This window comes from Argentina silus, assembly GCF_951799395.1.
Source record: "Argentina silus genome assembly, chromosome: 1".
In the NCBI taxonomy this organism is placed as follows: domain Eukaryota; kingdom Metazoa; phylum Chordata; class Actinopteri; order Argentiniformes; family Argentinidae; genus Argentina; species Argentina silus.
The window spans coordinates 5,095,490-5,120,696 of record NC_139655.1 but is presented as its reverse complement, the minus strand read 5'-3'; the positions used below and the strand labels follow the sequence as shown (position 1 = coordinate 5,120,696).

Genomic DNA, 25,207 nt, shown 5'->3' with positions numbered 1-25,207 from the left:
AACATGTAGAGGTAACGTAGGGCTTTGAAACATCTCTTTATTCGCTATGACGGGTGTTCTTTTCGGATGCCTGCAGAAGCACACAATTCTTTCATTTCAGCTGTGGTTGTCTGAATAGGATTGTGTTGTTGTTGCCTTTGCCATGACATTCCTGCTTCCATTGACACAGCCCTGCTTTCACCAACTGAAATGTGTGCAGAAAAGAAAGAAAAAAACATGTTCTATTTTCTATATTACATTTATTGGAAAAAGGATGTTCCTGTGTCCTGGTATCATTTTTAGTCATTAGCCTGTTTTCTCTGTAAATAATGCACTCTGGCCAGGTCCTGGAATGATAAATGTAGTTATTTGTTGAATATATGCATTTTTGGTATAATGCCTCAAATCTACTAAGGCCTTGTGGCGCCCACCCTGGGGGGGTCCTGCCCCCCAGGTTGGGAACCACTGCTCCAGAGGCTCAGTTTCCTACTGCTCTGCCTTAATTTTTCAGTCCCCCTGCCGCCCCACACACCTCTCCAATAGGTCATGAATTTGGCTCTTAACTATGCCTGTCAAGCAGGGATCAGAGAAAGAGAAATTAGATGATGTGGGGTGGATCAGTGGTGTATGGCCGGGGCTTGCTTACACACACACACACACACACACACACCCATTTACATTTACATTTATGGCATTTCGCAGACGCCTTTATCCAAAGCGACTTACAACAAATACATTTGTCTAAGTAAGTGAATCATCTATCCAACAATCATCATAAGGGATTTTTTTATTTTTTTTTTATTTATTTATTTACAGTAGAGAAACGTGTACAGGGGGGTAGTGGGGATGAAGAGGTCTTTAGGAGGGACAGTTAAGATGTAGCCTGAAGAGATGGGTCTTCAATCTACGGCGAAAGATAGGTAGTGACTCTGCCATCCTGAGAGCAGTGGGAAGCTCGTTCCACCAGCAGGGCGCCAGGACAGTGAAAAGCCGTGACTGAGTAGCGCGACTGCTGAATCCACGTAGAGGTGGTGGTGCCAGGAGACCAGCTGAGGTGGAAGAGCGGAGTGATCAGGCAGGAATTTGGGGGCTGATCATTGCTTGCAAGTAGGGAGGGGCTGTTCCCTTTGCCGCCGAGTAGGCGAGCACCAGGGTCTTGAATCCGAGCTGCTGCCGGGAGGCACTGAAGAGTGCAATGGAGGGGCGTGACATGGGAGAATTTGGGGAGATTGAACACCAGACGGGCGGCAGCATTCTGGATGTGCTGCAGAGGCCTGATGACAGAGGCGGGGAGCACAGCCAAGAGTGCGTTGCAGTAGTCAAGGCAAGAGGCAACACAAGTATCTGGACCAAGAATTGTGCTGCTTCTCTGGTGAGGAATGAACGTATCCATCTGATGTTGTAGAGGAAGAATCTACAGGAGCGTGCTGTCGCTCTGATGTTCGCTGCACAGGATGGTGGTTGTCAAGGATAACCCCAAGGTTCTTGGCTGTGATGGAGAAGTCTTGGAGAGGGCAGGCTTTCCCCGGGAGGAAGTGCTGCATCAGTGGATAGAAGAGAGGAGGATTCAACGAGGGTAGGGAGGATAAGACAGAGGAAGAGATAGCGGTAAGGGAGAGGGTACGCAGGTTGCGACTAAGGGATGTGGGTAGAGACTGACTGGGAAGGGTGGATTTGAGGGGAAGGGAGAAGGATACAAAATTATGTTTAGAAACTAGAAGAGGGTTAACAGTAAGGTTGGAGCTATGGGAGGATCTGGTGAAGACAAGGTCGAGCTGATTGCCTGCCTTGATGAGTCGGAGGAGAGTGGGACAGGGTAAGGCTGTAGGAGGAGAGAAGGTCAAGTACTCCAGATGAGTGAAGCTTCTCTGGCTGGATGTTGAAGTCACCCAATAGTGAGAGCGGTGTACCATCCTCAGGGAAGAAGCTGAGAAGGACATCCATCTCATCTAAGAAGTGGCCAAGCTGACTTGGTGGAACATAGGGAAGGTGGCAGAAACAGCATGGAATTCAAAGGTGGATATGGACAGGTGTGACAGGGGAAGGACATTATGTGACCTCTTAGGTGAGATGAGGAGTCCTGTGCCTCCCCCTCGACCAGAGAGTCTAGGAGAATGAGAAAAGGAGTAGGCGTCAGAGAGGGCTGCCGGAGTAGCTGTGTTTTCCGGTGTAATCCATGTCTCTATGAGGGCAAGGAAGTGGAGGGACATGAAGCAGGCGTAAGCTGAGATAGCCTCTGCTTTCCAGACCGCTGACTGGCAGTTCCAAAGTCCTCCCGCGACAGTGAGGTCGTGGTCAGTTGAGCATGGTGGGTAGATTAGATTGGAATGGTTGCGAGGGGAGATGTAGTGTCGATGTGTCTTCCTGAGGGATGAAATAACAGGAATGGGGAGAAAGCACATTGTGATATTTGCCGGTATACAGATAGAGGGTTTGTGGGCAATACAAGATGTAGGTAGCACTCAATACTCAGAGTAGTGAAAAAATAAACTAATAAAATAAAAATACATAGTAGTTTGGCCTTCCTCTCAGGCCTTCCTCAATGGACTCCACAGATTGACTCCTTCGTCTTTGTGTCAGGCGTCTTCGTGTCAGGAGGTTGTCGCAGAGGCTGTCGCTTTAGACTGGAGAACAGGCTTCACCACTCAATTCCAAATATATTAGTCCTGGTCCAAGGTGAGCAGGAGTTAAATACCTTGCAGAATAGTTTCAGGCCCTCCCACTGGAGATTGACAGCAATTGGCTTCAAACAGATAGCTTTCAACAGAAACTAGGTCCGAGAGCTTAAGGCAGGATAGCCACAGCAAAATACAGCAAAACTACCAGCAACACACTGACTTTAAACAACATTAAATTGACTTACTTAGACTGGAGAACAGGCTTCACCACTCAATTCCAAATGCACACACAAACACATACACACACTCTGGCATAGAGAGCCCCCCTTGAAGAGTACTATCAGGAAATCCTCATGGCACCCCAAGTGCTGTCGACCAAACAGAGAAGCCCCATTTGATGAGCGGAAAAAAATAAAACGTTGCACAGATGTCTCTGTATCCCCTCTGCATTTGGGGGAAGAGATGTGAGGCAGAGAGAGAGAACCCAGCAAAGGCTTTGTTTTATTTATTTTTGCTTTATTTATTTATTTCCTCCATTTGTTGCAGCCCAGCATGCCTCCCTCCCTGTTGTCATGCGTTGTGTGTTTACTTGACAGGCGCGTTCATTGGGGGAGGCATGCAGAGAGGACTACAGTTCAAACGGACAAATTAGTTAAGCACTAGCGACGTCTCACAAACAACGTAGCATATTTCACACAGAACAAAACATCGCGTCAACATCAACTTGATCCAAATACTCCACTACTGATTGATTCTGCTACCGTCTTTTATGGAGAGACTTTTATGTCGAAATTAAGAGTTTGAGAATTAGAGTCACGTTTCCCTGCCTACAGTTCTGAAGCTCAGTCCCAAAGATCCATGAAGAGCTAACCTCCTGTTGTGTAAAAGATCTGGTCGCAATGGGGATGTGTCTGAGTGTATTATCTGCTCAGCGCTGGTCTGCCACATCTGACAAGCGAACAGATCAACAGGTTTGGATCACGATAAAACATGTCTGTGCACAACCTCAGAGCAACTGACTGTAGTGTCTCACAAGTTTGTCATGAACTATTTGTTGTCTGATGTGTGTGTGTGTGTGTGTGTGTGTGTGTGTGCGTGCGTGTGTGTGCTTGTGTGTAAATTTGAATGAGAATATGTATGGGTGTGGATGAAATATTTGCTTTATATTTGTCTGCTGTTTACAAGATTGTTGTAATCTAATTTGATCTAATTGTTTATCTAATTTCTCAATGTCAATGTCTTGTGTCTCTTTCTTTCAGGTATCCCCAATAACGTCGGTCCAGTTAGTAAGTAAATGAGTTCAAAGCAGCAAAACCAGAAGAATGCTTGATGCTTTGCTTTGCCTATCATTATGTCCCTAAAGTCCACTTGGTGTTAAAATGTTCATTTCAGAATTAGATGCTACTGGATTCATAAACTGAAGGATACCTTATAATTGGTTTGGAAGTGTTCATTATGCCAGGTTTAGTTTTATTACCTGTTTTTATCAAAAGAAATAGCAACAGCTTCCAGCCATATTGTCTAGACGTGGGTGTACTAATTCACCTTCACAAGACAGACCAGATAACAGCTGCCTCTTATGCATACCAAACAGCATTGTTTTTTTTCCTATGCATTATAAATAAATGGCATCTAGAGTTTATTAAAGTGGCAGGACCTCTCTGGCGGTATAATGTCATGGAGGTCATTTTAATATAAGCCATGCAGCCTTGGCTGGTATTATCTGCTGCAGCCACTAGCCCCCCGGAGCAGGGAAGCAGGCAGGGAGATGTCTAGAGTTACTGCAGCTTGGGGGCTCACTGGAATAAGAGGAGCCACCAAAGTATTGAACAAGTCAAAGTGCATTCACAGCCCAGCCGATTTCACATCAATCTGTTTCATTATATATGTACCTCCCATAGTGCCTGGAACGGCCCTCTGAAACAGACAGAGATGTCAGTGAATGGGCTATGTCCCAGTAGTTGATTCTGTTCTACTCGATCCTATGACATTCTATTTTATATTTGCTGTCAGAAATAAGCATGAAGCCAAGTGGACCCCCCTCCTCCTCCCTCCACCCCGACCCCCACCTTAGAGCTGACTGTGCTCCGTGTTGTCCCTTGCTCGTGCATGGCCTAGTATGCTTTATACATGTGATGCATGCATCTTCTCCATACATGCATACTGTATACATACACCACTCACACATCTACCCCTCCAATCCCAATCCCCACTGCCCAGCCAGACCATGACCAACCATCGATTGCCCTAGGCCCTTTATGGGGCGTGTCTGTACTCCTTTGTCTGTCTGTGGGCCACACAGAAAGGACACACTGGTGGCCAAGTCTGCATGACTGCATTCAGACTAGCCTGTATTGTCACTAGAGGCTGTCTCTTCACACACAGAGACATCCCTTAACCACCATAACAATATGAAATACTATCCAGCTTTGGTAACCACACAGGGGAGGACGTTTTGGGGAAAACAGAACCTGTGTCTGTATGTGCATGTGTGTCCTCTAAAAGCAAAATATAGCCAATCAGGAAACAGCGATTTGTCCTTGAAGATGACAAACTCAGAATAGAATAGCCCTGGAAAAAAGAAAGTGCTGCAGTTTTCATATTGTTGTTTGAACGTAATTGAATTCTTTATTGACTTTTTCTCAATTCTATTTCAAGTTTATTAAGCCAACCAAAATCGTCTAATGCAGCCATTAAAGCAAAATTAATATTTTAAAAAACGATTCAGGCTCTGCAAGATTGCATTTCATTATGGGAATGGCATTGATTAAAATCTGTCGCTTCTTATTTAGCTCAGCTTACCTGAGTTTTTCCCAACAACATAATTAATAGAACACAGATGTGATGTGTATTAGATCTAATCAATTGTTAATATAGAATTAACAACTAACTTGTCCAATCAGATTCTTTTTACTTGCCAATGAGATGAATGAACATGACAACTTCACATTTGAATTTCATATTTTAACCAATGAAAGAAGCTTGTGTTGTCTTTTTTTTGTAATTCAGATTCCTTAAACATCAAATGATGAAGTGTGTCCTTTCTGTTTCTTCCTTTATGCGTGTGTGTCTCTTGTCATTTAAAACCAACCTTCCTATCAAGGTCACTGAGAGAGAACACACTTTCTCTCACACTCTCTACCTCATTCTTTTACTCATTCTAAGTACTGCTGAAGCTTGAGCTGAAAAGGACAAATTATGAAAAAAACATAACTGACATCCAAAGTCCCCACATACTTAAAGTAAATCAGTTTGGATGAGCTGACATGACATAGTCTGTACTTCAGTTTACGAAGCTGTAATCATCAAAAATCTAAAATCGTTGAAAGGGTTTAGAACGTCTTGAGATCAGTTTGCTGTATGTGTGCTAGTGTGCATGCATTTCTCAAAGACATCATATTGTTCTCCACCAAAAAATTTATGTTTTTCCAACAATTGGACATAGTTCACTGTCCAATGCACTGCACTATCATACACTTTTTCAGTGGCAAAGACTATGAGACATTCTACACCCTGCCTATGATACCATGACCACAACGCTGAAATCAATCACATAGCGACACACAACAACTTAGTAATGCTTTAGGATGGGCGGGTGATGGGCTGGGAGATGGGCTGGGAGAGTCTAAATACTCCTGCAATCTTTTCTGCTTCCGTTGCTTGACATGAGTTTGCTCCATTCCCAACCACCGAGCACTGCCAGTATTTCCCCAACACGGAAATACAGACTTGTATGTAATTATGAGGTCACACTACCCACAACAATCCGTCATTCCAACTCCCGACACTCCCCATTATTTATTCATTGTTATTCCTCCACCAGAAATACACTGTAATTAGATATTGATTGAATAGTCAATTTGATGAATTAAACAAAATGTCTCAGACAGCTTAGTTTTCCCGACAAAGTTACAAACATGCTTGCCTAAGTTATGAATCCGCTACATACCAGAGAGAATCTCGAGTTTATATGATTGCTGTTGTGGTTATTTTGGTTTGCCTCTATGTTTATTCTTCATTTCCATCAACGCACACACACACACACACACACAGTGAAGCCATGGAACTGCACAATTACATACAATGTCTTTAAGACGTCTCTGACGGGTCTTGGGATGCATCTACTGCTCGTTCACGTCGTCAGGCCTGACAGTCATATGTTGTTCTGAGTTCTGAGTGAAGCCATGCAACAGATGTATGTCTGTAGTTGTCTGTGTCCACCACCAATCTACCTCTGTAGAACCTATATTAGTGCATCTGATGTCCACTTTAGTCCCTGCACCTAATAACCCATGGTTTCTCTCGATTGCATGCAGTTCGGCCGAATGTTTCGTCCCTAGGTGTTGCTAACCGAAATCAAGGTAGGCTATACTTCCAACTAAGATTATACACATATCGTTTTATTACAGATCTACCTTATATACAGTAGCCATGTAGTGACTGTGAAATCAAATCATCAATTATCGAGCTATTCTCTTGGAGTTTATTTGTTTGTAAATGAATCCCCTCTTGACGTTTTCCAAAATGGACAAAAACATATTTTTCTCCTTTGCTTTCTCTCTCTGTTTTGTGTTCGTGGAAGAAGGTTTTGACACCTTCAAAGGGGAATTTGAATTCTTAGCGTATACTCGGCAGACCCCCACCTCCCCTCCCTGCCCCCACACACACACACACACACACACAGACTCACACCACTCTAGCCCCCCAGATATGGAATCTTACTACGGAAGCAACCTGGTCGCTAGGCTCTCACTCTCACACACACTTCCAGCCCGTCTTGATATCCTCTGATTATCCCTCTCTGTTGTAATTAGGCATGGCGCTTCTAGGGATTCTCAATCCTATCTGGGCTCCAAGGAAGAAAAGAGGGAGGTTTAACTGAGGTTTTATGTAGATTTATTTCAAGGCAATTTCAAGTTAATCCATTGTGCAGATGTGCTGCGTAGCCCTCTTGCAAACAACTGTCCCCTGTATTTCCACAGGCCTAGCCAAGTGGATAGAGTGCTTGTGTCTTCGTAGTCTTGCTTAGAGTTTGTTAGTCATATGACCGTGGAGGACTGTGAGCAGTTGCAGTGGTGTTTGGTGTGTCAGTGAGCCTCTTCCGTCCGCTCCCATGCACAGACTTAAGGGAAATAATTCACTGAGGTGTGGTTTGTGGTGGTTTGGTTTTGTAGGCCTTCACTAGGGTAGTGTGGTTTGGTAGGCCTACACAGAAGTGCTGTGGTTTGGTAGGCATTATGGTACTGTAGACCCACACCAGGTCTTGTAACCAAACCCTGTCTGACAGGGTTTGGTTACTAATTAGGGTCAGGTATGTTCAAAAGAGAATCCTTCATGACTGTCCTCTTCAAATCCTTTTTCATATGATAGATAGTATTGTAGTGTACTTGTTTTATCTCCTTTGGTGTCAAAAGGTAAACTTGAGTGTATTTAACGCAACAATGGTCAATGATGAGGAATAAACTGAAATGAAATAACAGTAACACCACAACACCACACAGTGTAGCCTATAGCAATATCCTCCATGAATACTGATACTATATTGAGGACATTGTATTGGAAGTCCTTAGAATATGACATCTCTTGTGGTTTTCACTTCTCATTTTAGAATCCATATTTCATCATTATTGTATATTGTTTGTTTTAACCTTTTTATGCTTAGTGAAATAAATAACTAATGTTATTTAACCCCACCGTCCATTCTATTAATTTATTGTTTAATGAAAATATCATGTTTCTTTTTGTTTGTTTGTTTTCTCTTCTTTTTAATTTGTCCAGTAGCTCCTCAAGTTGCTTTGTCAACTGTCCCTTCTGTCCAAGTTGCAAACAGCAAGCGAGGTAGGAGCTCTCCGATTCATACAGTGCCCCCCTGTGTTAGATGTCGTCCTGAGCCACTCCACTGTATGAATCTAGAATGAGCCTGTCTGTGCTACTTTAGGCACCTAACACCAACCCTCCCCTACGACAGTAGTACTAATCCACAGCACTATCCCCTCTGCAGTATGACACTGTACACTCTGTATCCAGATCTAGACTTCTCTTTATGTTGTAGATTTACAGTATATGGTACACATGCAGTAAGCCTGTCTGTAAAGGAAGGGTCCTCAGTATTATGCGTCTATCTATTAAGCCTAGGGAATCATTAGGAACTCTACTTTTACTATTCAGTAAAAGTACTAAATGAAATGGAGATCTTGGTATAACATTTTGATGCTTTAGGTTATGAGTATGCTTTTAGAGCATGTATCAGATATTCTAATTGAGACCTTATATTCCCTGCATAATTTTACCCTATTTTTTAAAAAAGATTGTGTAATTTGTCTTGTTCGATTATGTTTCAGAGAAGATAGTAGAAGGGTCCAGTAAAAAAAAAACTACAGCTAAAGAGCAACTTGGCAACAACACCTAACCCCACTTTAAAATAGAACAAAATTCTCTTCCATGGATAGAGTTGAGTAGACTAGACCAGCGGTCTTTCATTTTGAAGGCTTGTCTCGCGTACTGGCTGACGAAGAGTCCTGACCTCAATCCAGACCTTAATAATGACAATCCCTCCCCAAAGCCCCGCTAGTTTAGAAGAGGCTACTCGTCCAACTGCCTGTCTGCGAGTCTTAAGGACCCCGTCTGGCCCCCGGCGTGACATGTGGTGTCAGAGGAGACAGATTGATCCAAACTCTAGGGCTGATCTGGGCTTGCCATGTGTCACACAAGAGGCTCCTGGGACGTGATCACCTGTGATTGTCATGCTGTCGGGTGACTGGGTACAGAGCAACAGTCTTGCATCTCAATCCGGGTTTCAACACTGCACAACACGGCACCACACACCACAACATGCTACCTTGTCACATCTCAGAATGCATTCATCTGCTATATATAAACTGGTTTTTATTTGGCTCCTTATCCCCCACCCCCCCACCCCTTGAAAATCACCCATCTAGCTCTCTACAGGAAGGTCATACGCTTTCCATTCATGGTTTGTTTTCCAAGTTGTGTACTGTGCACATGTAGGATTATGACTATGACTATGTTCTAACAAAGACTTGTGGATTACAGCAGTGGTACAAAGCTCCAGCTCATTTTAACCCTCTAATCTCAAATTCTACAACTAATAAAACGAATTAATCTAACATAGATGTGAATGTAAGTCATTGTGGCGTCATCCACACCTCTCCTCGGTCGAAAATTACATCCCACTCATCGTTTGACCTGTTTTGTACTGTGTGGTGTTTCCATGTAACACTGTCTTTGTGCCATTCCGGAGTCTTCCTCATCCTCGAATTGTGGTGTGCTTGAAGCCGACGTGTTTTTCCCCTTTTAACAACATGCTTTCTCATGACTCCTAAAGGTGATGATGATAGCTAGCACCACTGGCTGCATTCATGCCAGACCTGTCATATGCCCCTCCTCCCCACTCCTCTGCCACAACCTCACACCGTCTCAACCCCACCTCTCAACCCCATCTCTCCATCCTAACCTCGCATGCGATGGCGCCTCGCTTTCCCTTCTTTTCTATAACTCCGCCGCCGTAGCACACGCGCAACCCCCTTCAACAAGGCCGCGTCTCTCTCCCTTCTTTGCAAGACTGCGAATGCTCCGGCCACTCCAACCGCTGCAGCTACATCGAGCTGCTAAACACCGTCATTTGCGTGAGCTGTAAGCACAACACTAGGGGGCAGCACTGTCAACTGTGCAAGCTGGGCTACTACCGAAATGCCTCGGCAGAGCTGGACGATGAGAATGTATGCATAGGTCAGTCCCTCTCACTGTCATCAGCACTGCTTACCCAGCTAACCCCTCTGTCCCTATCTCCACCTTTGACCTTCACCACTCACCCCTCACCTTTTCACCCCAGTGCGTCTCCAACACCAACTCCAATTCCTTCTGAGTGTGTTACTCTCTCTTTTCCCTTTGCTTTTCTCGATATGTCTCCTCACTCGCTTTTGGTGTGACAACACGCATTACCCTCCCTCACAGGCTGACATCAAACTAGGTCTTAGTCATCAGAATTGCGTGGGCCCCACTTCATTAAAACACATTACTCATACAACAATACTGACACATTAGATTTGCTGCCTTTTCCTTCCAAACTGATATGAATAATCCCAGATTATGCTGTGACACTCAGGATGTCAATGAAACTGTCAAATTATTCACTACAGGTTTATTTATTTTATTTCTTTATTTACTGCAGGAGTAATTAAGATGTAATGGAGAATTTAACATGCTCATTATGTTTCACAAATAAGCTAAAATAAAACGGAGAAGAAACTATAGGAATTATGTCTTAACAATTTTTAGGTTCAGGCATGTGAGCCAAATGTCATTGTGTTAGAGTAAACAGGCTTTGCTCAGGACTCCACAATACATTTCCATCTGTGTTACTGAGTTCAAATCTGTCTCCAAAACCCCACACATCACCATAGCTCTTTCGGCAGCACACTGGGTTTGTCAAGTATTTATGATTAGTTTATAGATGGTTAACTTTCGGTTTAAACTTATTATAACTGATTCAAAAAGCGTCAGTAACCTCACAGCTAAGCGTCTATAAACAAATTATAATTGCTTGACGAACCCAGAAAAGATGGTACCTCAGTGAGCAGTGTTAACGACGGCACTTGTTGCTGTCCCTTCAGCCCTGACCTAGTCACACCCTGGAGAGCAGGTGCCTCGGCACGCCGGGCCACGTCTGACAAACACACACACACTCCCAAGGTGTCAGAGAGAAGTCACACCCATTCACACCAGCAGACGGAGGTGGCACCTATTGCATATGTCACAGAGAAAGTGCCAAGTACTGCCTGTGCCTAGGAATAGCTGTGGAGCCCTGTCACAGGTCTTAGAGTCACAGAGTACATTGTCCCGTGCATAACCCCGTATGTAACCCTGTCCGGTGCATAACGCCCTGCACATCACCTGGAGCGACCACGTGTGTTATCACGGTCAGAAACATGTGATGTGGCGGTCATGCTGTCAAAACAGTATTCTAGGATATCTTATAAAAGCTACATGGGTTGTGTTTCAAAAAGAGCAGAAGACATTTGGCAGACTCAGGTTTCGCAGTCAGCTTCGTATGACGATGATGTTAACAATTTTGACATGGCAGTTGCAATTCTCAGATATTGATTTCCTAAAAAAATTCAAGCTCTCGTTATTTTCACAAGACATGCTATACCTTTATGTTACTGATTGCCTGCAGGGATTTCTTTAGTGATTTTTAGTTTAAGGTAGACAGCACATATTACAACAATGCCCATTTCAATTTTACTGTGCCACTCTCTTCACTTTTCAAACACCCCCCCCCCTGAACCATACCTAACCAGCCCAAGCTATGTATAACCTTTGTTTCATTCCACCATTTGTATGACATTGGTTCATTCCTACTGTCTCTGTCTCACTCTCCAACTCTGAAGACTCATGGTTATTATATTAATGCATGTACTGTACATATTAGAGAAACGTGTAGTGTCATTTACATTGTTGTTGTTAGCTAAATAAGGTTTTGCTTATTGCACTGTAAATGTAACTTAAATTAATGAATGTACAAGAACAAAGAAAAAGATACTGTATGAATTTACCCATACAATGTTTACAGTGCTCCATATCTCTGCATTCATTTTTCAAACACTCTCTTTTCACATTTCATCTCATTACTTTTGAAATGGTAGCATTTCTAGTATATGTATTTCTGTATCTAGTATTTCTAGTGTAAGCTACAGTAAGTGATATTATTGCTATGTTTTCATGTGACTTCAGGAGCCTGTCTGTGATAGAAAAGGCAGGAGTCAGTGAAGCTGCCAAAAGGCCAAAGCACCACCTTGTCTCCAGCATGTGTGTGTGTCTGTCTTGTTTTTTCAGACTGTAATTGTAATCCCATTGGCTCAGACAGTGTTCGCTGTAATGGCACAGGATTTTGTAATTGTAAGGAGGGAACAACAGGGGCTAAGTGCCATGATTGTCTGCCCGGATATTTGTGGGACAATGGCTGCAAATGTAAGTAGAACCACACCCTCCCTTGCAGCTCCGGACCCCCACACTACTGTACCTCTTTCTATGTCTTCCTACATCTACCTCTTTCTCTCTCTTATTCCCTATTTCTCTTGCCACAGCTTGGCCATGCAAGCATTTGCTGCTTTGAATGCCACCTCCACTGCAAGGAGTATGGATCTAACCCCGTCTTGAACTAACCTGAATTATCACTCATAAAGTACCACCTGCACTAACTCTTAAAAGACAATGGGCTTTTCTATACAAAGTTCTTTACTGTTTTTCACAGCTATCATGGCTTTTTTTTAGTAGATGCCGCTCAGTGGGGAAAAGCAACAATACTTTGCATGCTTAGTATTCAGTTATTCAACAGCGTCATGGAGCCTGAACACAACAGCTGAGCAAATATTGACTGCTTGCCTTGCAGCAAGGCAGGATGGCTGCTGGGTGATCTGTTTGAGCAGCCCTCATCGCTCTCTGGTTTACCTTAATGTCCAGATAATGGCACCCATTGATGCCAACATTTAGCAATTCCGCTATGTTCAAAACGCTGCAAGCATGTCCCGCAATGTTTTCTGTTTAGCAGCAAAAATAGAAAAGCAGTTGTACTGTATCAGGTCAATGCAAAAATGATCTTCAATCAGGAAGACTCAACAACAAGGGTATAATTCACCCAAACGTGTAATGTGAAAGATACATTTCCTAAGAACATACACCTTTAAGATCAGTGCATTTACAAACTAGACACAACAGTAATGTTTTCTTTGCACACATGGATGTCCATTGAAATGCACTCTTATGGGGTAAATGTATGCAGCTTAGGTGAGTGTGACTGGCAGGGTACGCACCGTCATAGCTGCACATTTACACATGCATGACGGAAGATAGTGTGTGTGTTGACACACAATGGAGGATAGAGTGTGGGTTGACACACAATGGAGGATAGAGTGTGGGTTGACACACAATGGAGGATAGAGTGTTGGGTTGACACAATGGAGGATAGAGTGTGGGTTGACACACAATGGAGGATAGAGTGTGGGTTGACACACAATGGAGGATAGAGTGTTGGGTTGACACATAATGGAGGATAGAGTGGGGGTTGACACAATGGAGGACAGAGTGTTGGGTTGACACACAATGGAGGATAGAGTGTTGGGTTGACATGGAATGGAGTCGAGGAATAAACAGTGGAGAGAGGGGGTGAAGTAGACACAGCGGGTATTACTGAGATATTTTTAATACGATTTTTTCTACTGTGTTAAACAAAAGTGAGCCTATACACGGTTGATACACACCACCTGTTCATATGCATTAAGACCTTGATAATTCTATGCATCAGGGAATAATCTGTTTCCTAAGAAACATTCTTTCTTTGACACTATGAGCAATAATGCATACGGTAGCAACTAAATGTTATGATACTGTATGTAACAATTGAAGTTATAGAGAATAATAGGAATAATAGAGACATACAGGAATAATAGAGAATCCATGATTTCTATATGATTTGTTGATCTTTCAAGTGTGCAATTGTTATATACCTATCGCTATTCTAAACCTAGGTGGTTCTCTCAACTGTACTTGAATGGAACAGACCCAATCTGTATGCAGATTGAAGCATGCAATTAAAACGCAAATCGCTTGTCAAATAGACTATACTCTCAGAGAGGCACACCTAGTTCATTGGTTCCCTCTCTAAATATTAACCCTCATATCGAAAGTAAACCCAATAAATCTCACAATTTATTTCCTCTGCGAGGTCTGTTTACATGTGTGGAAATGGTAAACATGAGAGAGACTGGGGAAATAGGGAGTGTAGATTGGCATAATCTACCTGGGCCCAATTGAGTTTTCAACTTTCTCCATGACACAACATAAAATAGAACCTAGATATTTGGTACGAAATATACTTTACTTCAGGAAACTAAAGGCTCTTTTTGTTATTTCAGGTTTAGAACACTTTATTTAGAATGGTACTGACTTTTGTGATACTATTTCCTCGTCTTCTGGAGACCTTACAATAGACATAGGCTCCTGAATACAGTAAAATAGCTGTATCCTCCACACTCAATTCCAACCCTTCATTCTGGGCTGTGCAGACAGGGAAGGTGTAAGAAATAGAGAGCGATATTGTGTGTTCTGTAACCCTCTTCTCCTTTGGAGGAACCTAAGTTTAAGAAGTCTTCCCCAGTCGTAAATTGTGATTAGGCCTCATCTCCATGGCTGAAAGAGAGAGAGAGATGGATGGATAGGGACAAAAGAGACAAGACAAACTAAAAACAGTAACACTCTGAAGGAAGCCTTTAAACCTGGCCTCTCGTAAATGTGTCTTCACCATAAAGTGCAGTGAAGAGGTTGAAGACTGAGGATCAATCCATCCACTTTTGGTCTGAGTAATGTGCCTTTAGAACTCCTTCCAGATTTACCATCCTTTCATTCATTAATTGCTCTATTCCCCCTCTTACCAACTCTGCTGGTAACATTCGGTATTGATGGTTCACTTTTAAGGAGTCAATATCCCCTCGGCAGGCATTTATTGTTCTTAGTGCAAACCCTATCACTGTACTTTCTGAGTATGGTACGGATGGATGCATTATATGTTTAGAAATAGCATTATTTAGGCTTGTGTCTCATCAGAATGCATTGCCTGTAGATAGAGAATTAATATGCATACTCATCCCTCTTGTCAGGGCAAAACCAATAAGGCCCTCTTGCAAAATAATTGTATTTTTGCAAAGGGCAGTGGGAGATAAAAATGTATGGAAAAAATGAAAGGTTGATGTCTAATTAATAAAGTCTTGTCCATCTCATGATTATACCAGGCCCCTAGGGAAAAACATGTCTTTTTAATTAATTCACTAGATTGCTCTCAACAAGATCTTGGTAGATCACAGCCTCCGTTACCAAGTTTGCATGTCCATTTCCAGTAGAGCATAGGCTGCACACACCAAGGAGAAAAACCCATGCAGAGAACAAAACAAGATTCCTTACTTGTGAATATGTGCCTTCATTGTCTGGTGTCAAACTGGCTGTAAATCTCTTATTGTTACATAATCTGATAGCCTTGGTTGTACAGTAGTAGTGTTTTATTAATAGTCACAAAACAACAGGTGTTTTCGTCAGATTCTGTGTGGTAGGTGTTGTCATTATGTTGTTTGCTGACTCTAGAGTAGGTGATATCACAGGGGAAATATTGATTAGCATTTTGCCAGGATCAGCGGTAAACATATAAAGTACATGATTATGGAAACATGCAGGAAAACACATCTGGAACGTGTAGTCCTTGGAGGGGATTTACCCGTCAAAACAATTTCCCATATCAAAAATATCCTTTAAAGGGCCAATCTGGGATTCAAACAACAACAATAAAAAAAAGTGTGGACAGAGCTATGGTAGTGAACAGTGTTAACCATGTTTTGGAGCTATACAGTGTTACAATGTCATTGTTTACAAACTATTAAGTATAACAAGCTTATATGTTGGGTTCTGATTGAACTAACCTCATGAGGCATTTATATGTTATGTATTTTTTCAAGAATCAATGGCTATTTAGAATTTATTTAAAAGTCCAAAAACGGATGTACAGTACCAATCCCAGATTGCCCCTTTAAGGACCTCTGTGGTATATTGTGATTAACAGAAGTTATCACCTTATGTCCTGAATATAAAAAGAAAGGTGGAGTGGGTCAACGTCTGTTACTGTTGTGATATTTGCGTATCAATCATCACATTGTTTTCCCCTCTCATTAAAGACTGAATTGAGCACCCGCTCTATTTCGTGCAGCGCCTAGGTCGCCCCTGCTTGTATATCAGTGTTTATTTGTCTCCATCGGTTTATTAGTTTGTGCTGGGGTTTGTTTGCCTGAAGCTTGCTTGACAGCTTGCCTCCAATGGGAATAGCCTGGCCTCGGTGTCCCTGGCTCTAAATATACCAATTTCCACCTAACTCTGAACTCATCTAAAGTCAGTGTTTTGGAAAAGCCCACGGGCTGCTGGGAAACTTTGTGTCTAGCTGTGATTTATCAAATGGTACTGTACACCACACGGTATGGTATATAACACATCTATGGGATTCTTCAGCACTGCAAAATGACGCATGGCAAATTGGGCTTTCTCCGTTTTGGTAATTAATGTAATAGGAATGATAAAAAGAAGCATGTTCCAGAACGGAGAAGAAAATTGGAGAGAGACAATGATGAAGTGCATACAATTGATGAGGATTTATTTATGCCTGTGTTTTAGTTTAGTGTTTTTTATTAGAAAGTGTTAACAGTAAAAATGTATTTAACAATGAATATGACTGACATTTATACATTTTTATCTCATTACTGAACTGATAATGCTGCAAGTTCAGTAGCACATTTATGTTCTATTGATGATGAATATGCATATCAACTGAAATATATTACCTTCAGTTATTGATGATGTGTGTGTGTGTGTGTGTGTGTGTGTGTGTATGTATGTTTGCATGCATGTGTGTGTCTGTGTGTGTGTGTGTATGTGTGTGTGTGTCTTTGTATGTGTGTGTGTCTTTGTGTATGTTTGCATGTGTGTGTGTGTGTGTGTGTGTGTGTGTGTGTGTGTGTGTGTGTATACATGTGTATACGTGTGTATACGTGTGTGTATGTTTGCATGTGTGTGTGTGTGTGTGTGTGTGTGTGTGTGTGTGTGTGTGTGTGTGTATGTGTGTCTGTGTGTGTGTGTGTGTGTGTGTGTGTGTGTGTGTATGTTTGCGTGTGCGTGTGCGTGTGCGTGTGTGTGTGGAACTGATTGTCACATCTCCTTCCCTCCCTCTCTCGCCCCATCACAGCCCGAGTGTGTGACAATGAGCTGCAGCGCTGTCAGAACGGGGGTGTGTGTCACAACAACCTACGCTGCCAGTGTCTCCCAACCTACACAGGTCTGCTGTGTGAGAAACCCCGCTGTGAGACGGAGCTCGGAGGCTGTGGTGGGCCTGACTCAGGCCAAGCCGCCCTGTCGCCTCCAACGCTCTCCGTCCTGCTGCTGTTCCTCCTGGGCTCCACACTGCTGAGAGAGGCCTGCTGGTCTGCCTGGCTCTAAGAGCCACAGGCCTACACTGAACTGGTGGAGCATACCCAATACCCAACTACAACACCGAGAACAACCATGAGCTTACTCTACTGTACGAGCTGTCCACCAGACACATGGACACACGCTGTCAATAAGGGAATGTGCCAGAATGAAAGCAAACTTTAATTTGAGTAAAAAAAGAAAAAGAATATATTGAAATGAGATATTACATAGATTAAATCAATAAAGAAAAATACCAGATATTTAAAGAGTTTAACTGAGCATTTGCTTCATTAAAGTCAACAAGTAAAACGACCAGAGACCAGTGAACTAAAGCCATACCAGATACTTTTTCCCCTGTAAAGGAGGAACTGGAGATGACAGACTCACTCACTTCCACTCTATTGCCATGGCAACGGCAGCTGCGACCAATCAGCGGCGAGCTCTAGCAAAGCCAGCAGCGGCTGCCCCTCCCCCTGAGGTGCTTCTGAGTTTAATGTTGGCTGGACTGCTTCTGGGCTGAACTGACGCAGAGCATCGTAGAACTGTCCCGCTGAGTGGAGGACAGGCGTTTGAAAAGTAACAAGTGAATACAATGAAAAAATTGAGATTTAAAAAAGGAAATGTAAGCATTCTTTGCTGTCAGTGCATTGTGGATATAAGGAAATCCATCCGGAAGGCCACATTTGACCTGTGTCAAAAATCTTGCCCATGTCTCTCTCTCTCGCTCTCTCACTCTCTCTCTCTAAACCTCCCCTCGTTTCTCCCTCTCAATCTCTCTCTTTGCCCACCCCCATCTCTCTCGCCCTCCCTCCCCTGCACCCCTATCCTACAGCCCTAACCCCACCCCAACCACTGACCTGTGCTTTTGTGAACGTTACTCTGTAACCCTTGTTGGTTGAAAGATTTTTTGTCCGATGTTAGTGATGCACATGTGTAATTGCCCCTCCTGCCCTCCAAAAGAGAGTCCAACTACCTGTATACTTCTCTAACCTTAGAGTCACTGCATTACCTGAGATCATGGTCAAAGAGGCTAGTGTTCACTTGAGCAGATGAAGTATTTAGAAAATCATCAGTGTATTTACAAGTTATTTTCTTGACAGAGCAAAAAAGACATGTAGTACTTTTTTTGTATCATTGCCGAAACCGTGTTAAAAGGCAAACTTGTTACTGTATTTAATCCAAATGAAAACTAAATGCAGAAGTAATGTTTAGATATTTTTTTTCTGTTTTCTTTATTTTCCTTTCTTTCAACCTGTTTATTTTCTCTTTTGGTTGTGCAGTTGAGTTTCCTCGGTATTGGCAACGTGCTGGCATCAAAGAATATCAGTTTACATATACAGTATACTAAAGTGTAATAAGATCCCACCAATGGACATTCTAAATGTTTTCTTGTTGCTTTAACACTGGAAAATTTAAGTGAATAAAAGTTTAAAAAAATAAGATGATACAGGTGCGTTGATCATTTGCCCGTTCCTATGTTGCAAATGTGAATTTTCAGTGAATAAGTGAATGCTTCAGTGAAATGGTGAATACGTCTGAATAAAACAAAAAAAACACAAAGAATGTTGTATACATTTCAAGACAGAAATAATGTACTTTCAGTTTTTTTTATGCACTAGTTGAACTGATGCACAGATACTTGTACCTTGGAAATAGGCCACAATGACAAAATGACGGTAGACAATGCTATAAGCTTGGTAGATATTTGTGTGCTATTTATGTTGAATTCAATCCGGTAAAGATTTGTTTCAGTGGAATGCATTGTGGGAGGGGGCAAATTAAATATTAACGACTATCGATGCCTCCCTGAGAGCCTGTGTCCAAAGTTTATATAGTGGTTCGTGTCAGATGCTCGACAGTTCATCCATAACCTGAAAAATTCAGACCTCAGCTCCTGCTGAACTGAGACTCCCTTTCTAAAAGTTTGGGTTATTTGAAGGAAGAACTTTAGCGTTGCGCATTGCTTATTCGTAGGCTTGCTGACTTGCTGAATTGAGTGTTTTCCATGTTGTGAGTGTACAGCAATTAATTTCTAAAAACAGATTGTTGTTTGTTATGCCTTCATGCCATCCTCATAAGGAACTGTTTCCAAATGTCAGGACCTTTAGTGGTCAACCACCACAGCAGTGTTGGCATGGTGAAGATCCACTGGGAAGAACCGGAGCTGAACAATGCAGGATGAAAGAAGAAAAGAAAACTATGAACTATGCACATATTGTTTGTTTATTGGGGGCGATAATTCTTAATCAACAGTCTCAATTGTACTGGTTCTTAAGCCATAACAGCCCCTGTCTACTCACAGAAATCTCCAATAATCCAGAGAAATGTAGCTTCATCAGAATTGGTGAGCAATTTTTTGCTAAAACCAAAAGCCAGTTGAATATAAAGTCTGCACATTCACAGGTATTTAAGTTGACAAAGGCCTTTTTAACTAGGATGTTTCTTGGGATAAACCGTCAGTTAAGACAGTAAAGTATGAAAAAAAAAAGCCATTGCTGTAGTTTGGCAGAGTTCCAAAGAGCTTACTGATTTACGGTAATTTAAATGTGTGTGGAGCTCCCTGTACTATCCAGAGCCACCATACAGATTCAAGGAAAAAGGTTGAAAACCAATACTGTACCTTACTCCCTCTCACCCTCTCATAGGTAATATGGTAAGAGAGGTTACATACTGTACCATTAAGTCTACTTATTTTGATGAAATGAAAATCTGATCAGCTATTACCTCAGTGAGAGTAATTGTATGTGTGTCATATGTACTTGTGTGAAAATAGATTACATTCCTTTTTAGTTTTTTGGTTTGTGTTTGAAGACAGTCTCTCCATTCAAATAAGAAAATTTGATTTTAAAGTTGTATGCCTCATAAACATACATATTTACAACAATGACTACAGTTATCATCATCAACCCACTCTAGGAAGGTTTCACTCTCTCAGAGGAGTCACACCCCTGGGAAGTGATGATCAACTCAGTCAAAGTCAGTGTTCGTCAAGGTCCCCTACAGTGGCACTAATTTTAACCATACGTTCTGTCCAGGTGTCAGCATTGCATGCTGTGTGGAGAATTAAAATAGACCATCGTTGTTCTGGGAGAAGACTTCATCCTAGATACCTCACCTTCAACAGCTGCTCGCTGACCTAAACACAGATAATCACAGAATACCAAACTCTGTTAGCAAACAATGCTAATGGCCAGGGCCATTCGACCACTGATCCACTTTCAAATTTTGGGATTACCATTAATCTAGAGTAACATAAATAAAAAAAATAAAAATATCAATCAACCATTTTATGTTTTCATGGCCAGCACTTCTCTTTCAGCGACAAGGAAAAGGGAGGAGAAGAAGGAGAGTATATGCCAAATATTGTTTTTATTAAATACCTGACAGACAAGTGACTCAACAGGGGTCCATTACAAAGTCATGGGTTGTGGAACCCAGCTGAGACTAACTGTAGACTTGGGCTGGGTGTATTGACCTTGGACCAGCACTATCCCCCTGCATGATCGTGATGCTTCTTTGTGTGATGATCAATGCAGACATTGAGCCGGACACAGCAGCTATCGATCTGTGTTTGTTTTTGAACAGTCAGACTTTACTTTTCAAAAGTCCACTGCTCCGCATGCTTAGAACCCAGCATTGGTCCACTAATGGAACTCACGGTGTGAGTGTCAATGAACCATAATCCTGATTAGATTAAAACAAAATTGAATTGGGTTAAAAATTAGGTTGCTACAGTACATTATAATAAACACTCTACCTTCTTATTATAACCATCCTTTTACTGGGGACATCTTAGGCATGATTCTCTGTATACTCATCCCACAATGAGGTTGATAGCAAGAGGAGTGGAACTCGAAGTGTATTATGGGGTTATTGTTAAACCAACAAAAAATAGATATTCTTGAAAAAGCTACTTGCAACTGTAAAAAAGTTCCTCTCATGACCCACATCTTTCCTTTTAGGGTGCATCAGCATTAACGGGGTAATCTCTACGCTTGGGTGACTAATGAACAGTTTCAAGGCTTCATTTTTCACAGGCACAGACTTCTTTGGAGACTAGCACACCTGAGAATATCCATGGTGAAGTTACCAGGGCGATATGTCTCGCTCGGTGATAAAGTGTTACGTGCAGAGCAGGCGGCTGGTGCCGTTCAAGATTAGGGAGAACTATTTTTTTTTTTAGGAGCATGGCCTTATTTCTATTACAGCATATTGGATGACTGTCATACAGTGTTCCGTTCATCCAGTTTAATGTAACATTGAAGGTTTAGCCTATTCACATACCCACCTATTCGAATTTGCCCACCTACTACACCTATCACGAGGTTGCTACATCCTAGCCTACAATTTAAAGTTTATAATGCAGGTGGGCACAGAAGGAGAGTTACATTTGAGTAACCAAGGTGACAGTGACAGGTAATCAGGTATTTGGTGACGTGAACACGTTAGTAGTAAATGTATTTAAAAAGGATGAAGGATAATTGTTTTAATATTTCACAATTGTTTTATTTGTCTGAAATCAGTGAGTAGGTTCGTCTTCCCCTTCCTCTTCTGAAGAGCCTCTACTGGTGCAGAGCATTTTTAACCATATTGAATCATGTAGGTGCTGCAAACCATTTCTTGGGGGAAATTATCTGGTTATTTTCTCTGATCTTTGGGGGCACAAGGTACAGTATTTGTTCAGTTGGACAATCTAGGGCAATTGGTACAGTACAGTGATTACAGTATGGGCATTCTCATCATGTTGTACCTCACATTATGGATATGTTCCAATATATACTCACACTAGCGTATATATCCAATATCCAGTGTATATCCAATCCAATATCCAATATATACTCACACTAGCGTATATATCCAATATCCAGTATATATCCAATCCAATATCCAATATATACTCACACTAGCTTACCACTTAGAATGCATGGCCAATCCATCCATACAGTGCCTTCAGTAAGTATTCAGCCCCTGGACTTTTTCCACATTTTGTTGTGTTACAACCTGACTTTAAAATAGATGTAATAGATTTGTTTGTCACTGATCTACACAAAATACCCTATTATATCAAAGTGAAAATTATGTTTTAGAAATTTATACAAATTAATAAAACATTGTTTTTTTTCTATGATAATCTTAAAATTTGCACAAAAAAAAATGCAAAAGTGCAAAAATGTCATCAACAAGTCATTCAATAAGCTCAATTGAGTCCATATTAATGCAAATATAATAGTTCATGTGATTTTGGAATTAATATCTTTGTTTTTATAGGGATTCTGATTTGCATAGGAATCAAATACACACTGTATGGATCAGGTTGTTATTATAAACTGAGCAAATGGAGAGGAACAAAACTGCTTAGTAATGCTTCCCTGAGGCCTGGGAGAGGCACAGTCGATCTCAGTCACTTTACTAAATTGGTCTCTAACCGAGTGGCTAAAAAGAACCCCTAAAGGAAAATCTATCTCACATCCATAATTGTGTTTGCAACAATGAATTCAACTGATACAGCAAAGAAAGTGGCTGGAAATGGGTTTATTTGGTTTTACTACAAAGCATTAAGTTTACCGCAAATCCAGCACATTCAATGCAGTTTCCACACCATCCCTCGTGTGAAGAATAGTGGTAGCTGCATCATGTTATGGGTATGTTTGTCAGGGACTGGAGAGTTGGTCAGGATCAAGAGAAAATTATGAAATTTGCTTAGTTGGTAGTGACAGCCTAATTCACACAGTGTGTAATTGATTCCTTTGCAAATCAGAGACCGTATGAAAAGAAAATCTGAATATTAATTCTGAAATCATATGAACTATTATCCTTGCACTCAGATGGACTCAACTCATTGAGTGACTTGTTCAAGAAATTTTAGAATTTGAGCTAATTGTAAGAGTGTCATAGCAAAGGGGGTGAATACTTATTGACTGAAGCTTTAAATTTTTTATTAATTAGTAAACATTTCTAAAAATTCATTTCCACTTTAACATTATAGGATATTTTGTGTAGATCAGTGACAAAAAAACATCAATCAATTACATTTTAAAGTCAGTTTGTAACACAACAAATTGTGGAAAAAGTCCAGGGGGTGAATACTTACTGAAGGCACTGTAAGTGGTATGTTCCTTTTGATATTGGAACATAGCCTACATGTTTGGAATGAACAAATGTATGTATCAATAGTGTGTCACAAACTGTACACAAAGTTGATTAATTTATCTACTCCATTTTGACCTTGCTTTATTCGAAGCGCAACACAAAGTGAAATTGATAGTAGCATTTCCAAACTGGTGAATCCTCCTGCCTGAAATTGACTAATGAATCTACCCAGTCGTACAAATGTAGAAACAGACAGACACTACATCAATATGTTGACATGAATTTGATGAATTTGAGTTATAGCTTGAGTTATATCTCCCCCCCCCTGCCCCCCTGCCCCCCCCCCCATCCCCAGTATCACAATAGTTGAGCTACTACTGTTTCACCTCTCCTGCAGGGAGAAAATGATTGTCTGCTTCATTATGCCGTGATTCATACATGTCAGGGCTGTTTATGGTGAGACACAGTGGTTACTGCCCCACGTCCACACAACAGAGGTGGACGGGAGGTTCCACACATGGCTAGCAGACACCTGAGGAGGTGGTGTAGGGCAGAGAGGTCTAGCGTGATGGCAGGAGAGCAGCGCAGTGATGTTGGCTTCAGGATATACAGATATAATAATATAATATGCTATTTAGCTGACGCATTTATCCAAAGCGACTTACATTGCAGTGAGTGCATACATTTTTCAGTATATATGGTCCCAGCGGGAATTGAACACAACCTAAGTTTTGTCAGCCCCATGCACCAACTGAGCCACAGAGAAACACCTCAGGATATGGAACTCACCCGTCAGAATGAGCCTTCCTCTTATCTCTTTCCTTCATTGGAACTAACAGTTGAAACATTTTTAAAGAAGGGAGATGAGGACAGGAAGCTATTTAAAACAATCATTCCACAGTTTAAGTAAACACTAATCCACAAATTAACTAGCTGCGCTGTAGCAAGGTGTCTGCTTCACCGTTGGGTAATGTACTGTAGCAGCTGTTTGAGCAAGATTGGCTCTTTGTGAGCAGGTCAGAGAGCTCTTGCTCGATTTCCCAACCCTGCCTCTGAGGCCAAGACACCCATACAAAATACCCGGGGTGTTGATGATTTGGCTCCACAATGCCAGGGTGAGCTCTTTGGATATGCTTGGAGGGAAGGTATGAGCAAACCTGCACTGACACTCTCAGCCTTGCTTTAGGGTTGACCAAGAGTACATCAGAGACGACCACACAGTCTGGATACTGCTATTAGATAGTAGAGGACACTGTACAGTATACATTCCAGATGGTCTTGTCTAGAATATGTCAGAGTTAGGTCAATTAACTGAGGTGACTAAAGTAGGATAACGGTCTCTATTTTACTGTCAAGTCAATACAACAACAGTAAAGCAATCAAGGGAGGAAAACACGTCCTTGGATCATTGTGTGTACGTTTTGAGCACATAAAAGGCGGATTTGCCCGACTGTATTGTTATCACAACGTAGTAACCAAAAGTAACCCAAACTGATTGACAT

At 41.7% G+C, this 25,207-nt stretch overlaps 1 protein-coding gene across 3 annotated transcripts in view; it reads left to right on the top strand.

Annotated features, from left to right (window-relative positions):
• The window catches only part of ntng1a (netrin g1a), a gene marked incomplete at its 5' end in the record, with an annotated part of 79,804 nt that extends 62,022 nt beyond the window's left edge, over window positions 1–17,782 (top strand). The window contains 3 exons of one of the 3 annotated variants that reach the window (XM_083671759.1): window positions 10,152–10,346; window positions 12,453–12,587; window positions 17,392–17,782. In XM_083671759.1, the coding sequence (XP_083527885.1) occupies window positions 10,152–10,346; window positions 12,453–12,587; window positions 17,392–17,642 (581 nt within the window). In that variant the 3' untranslated portion in view covers window positions 17,643–17,782. Of the gene's footprint in view, window positions 1–3,856; window positions 3,884–10,151; window positions 10,347–12,452; window positions 12,588–17,365 lie in introns of all 3 variants that reach the window. The other 2 variants (XM_083671760.1, XM_083671761.1) reach the window with 2 other exon arrangements.
• Window positions 17,783–25,207: the final 7,425 nt, after the last annotated feature.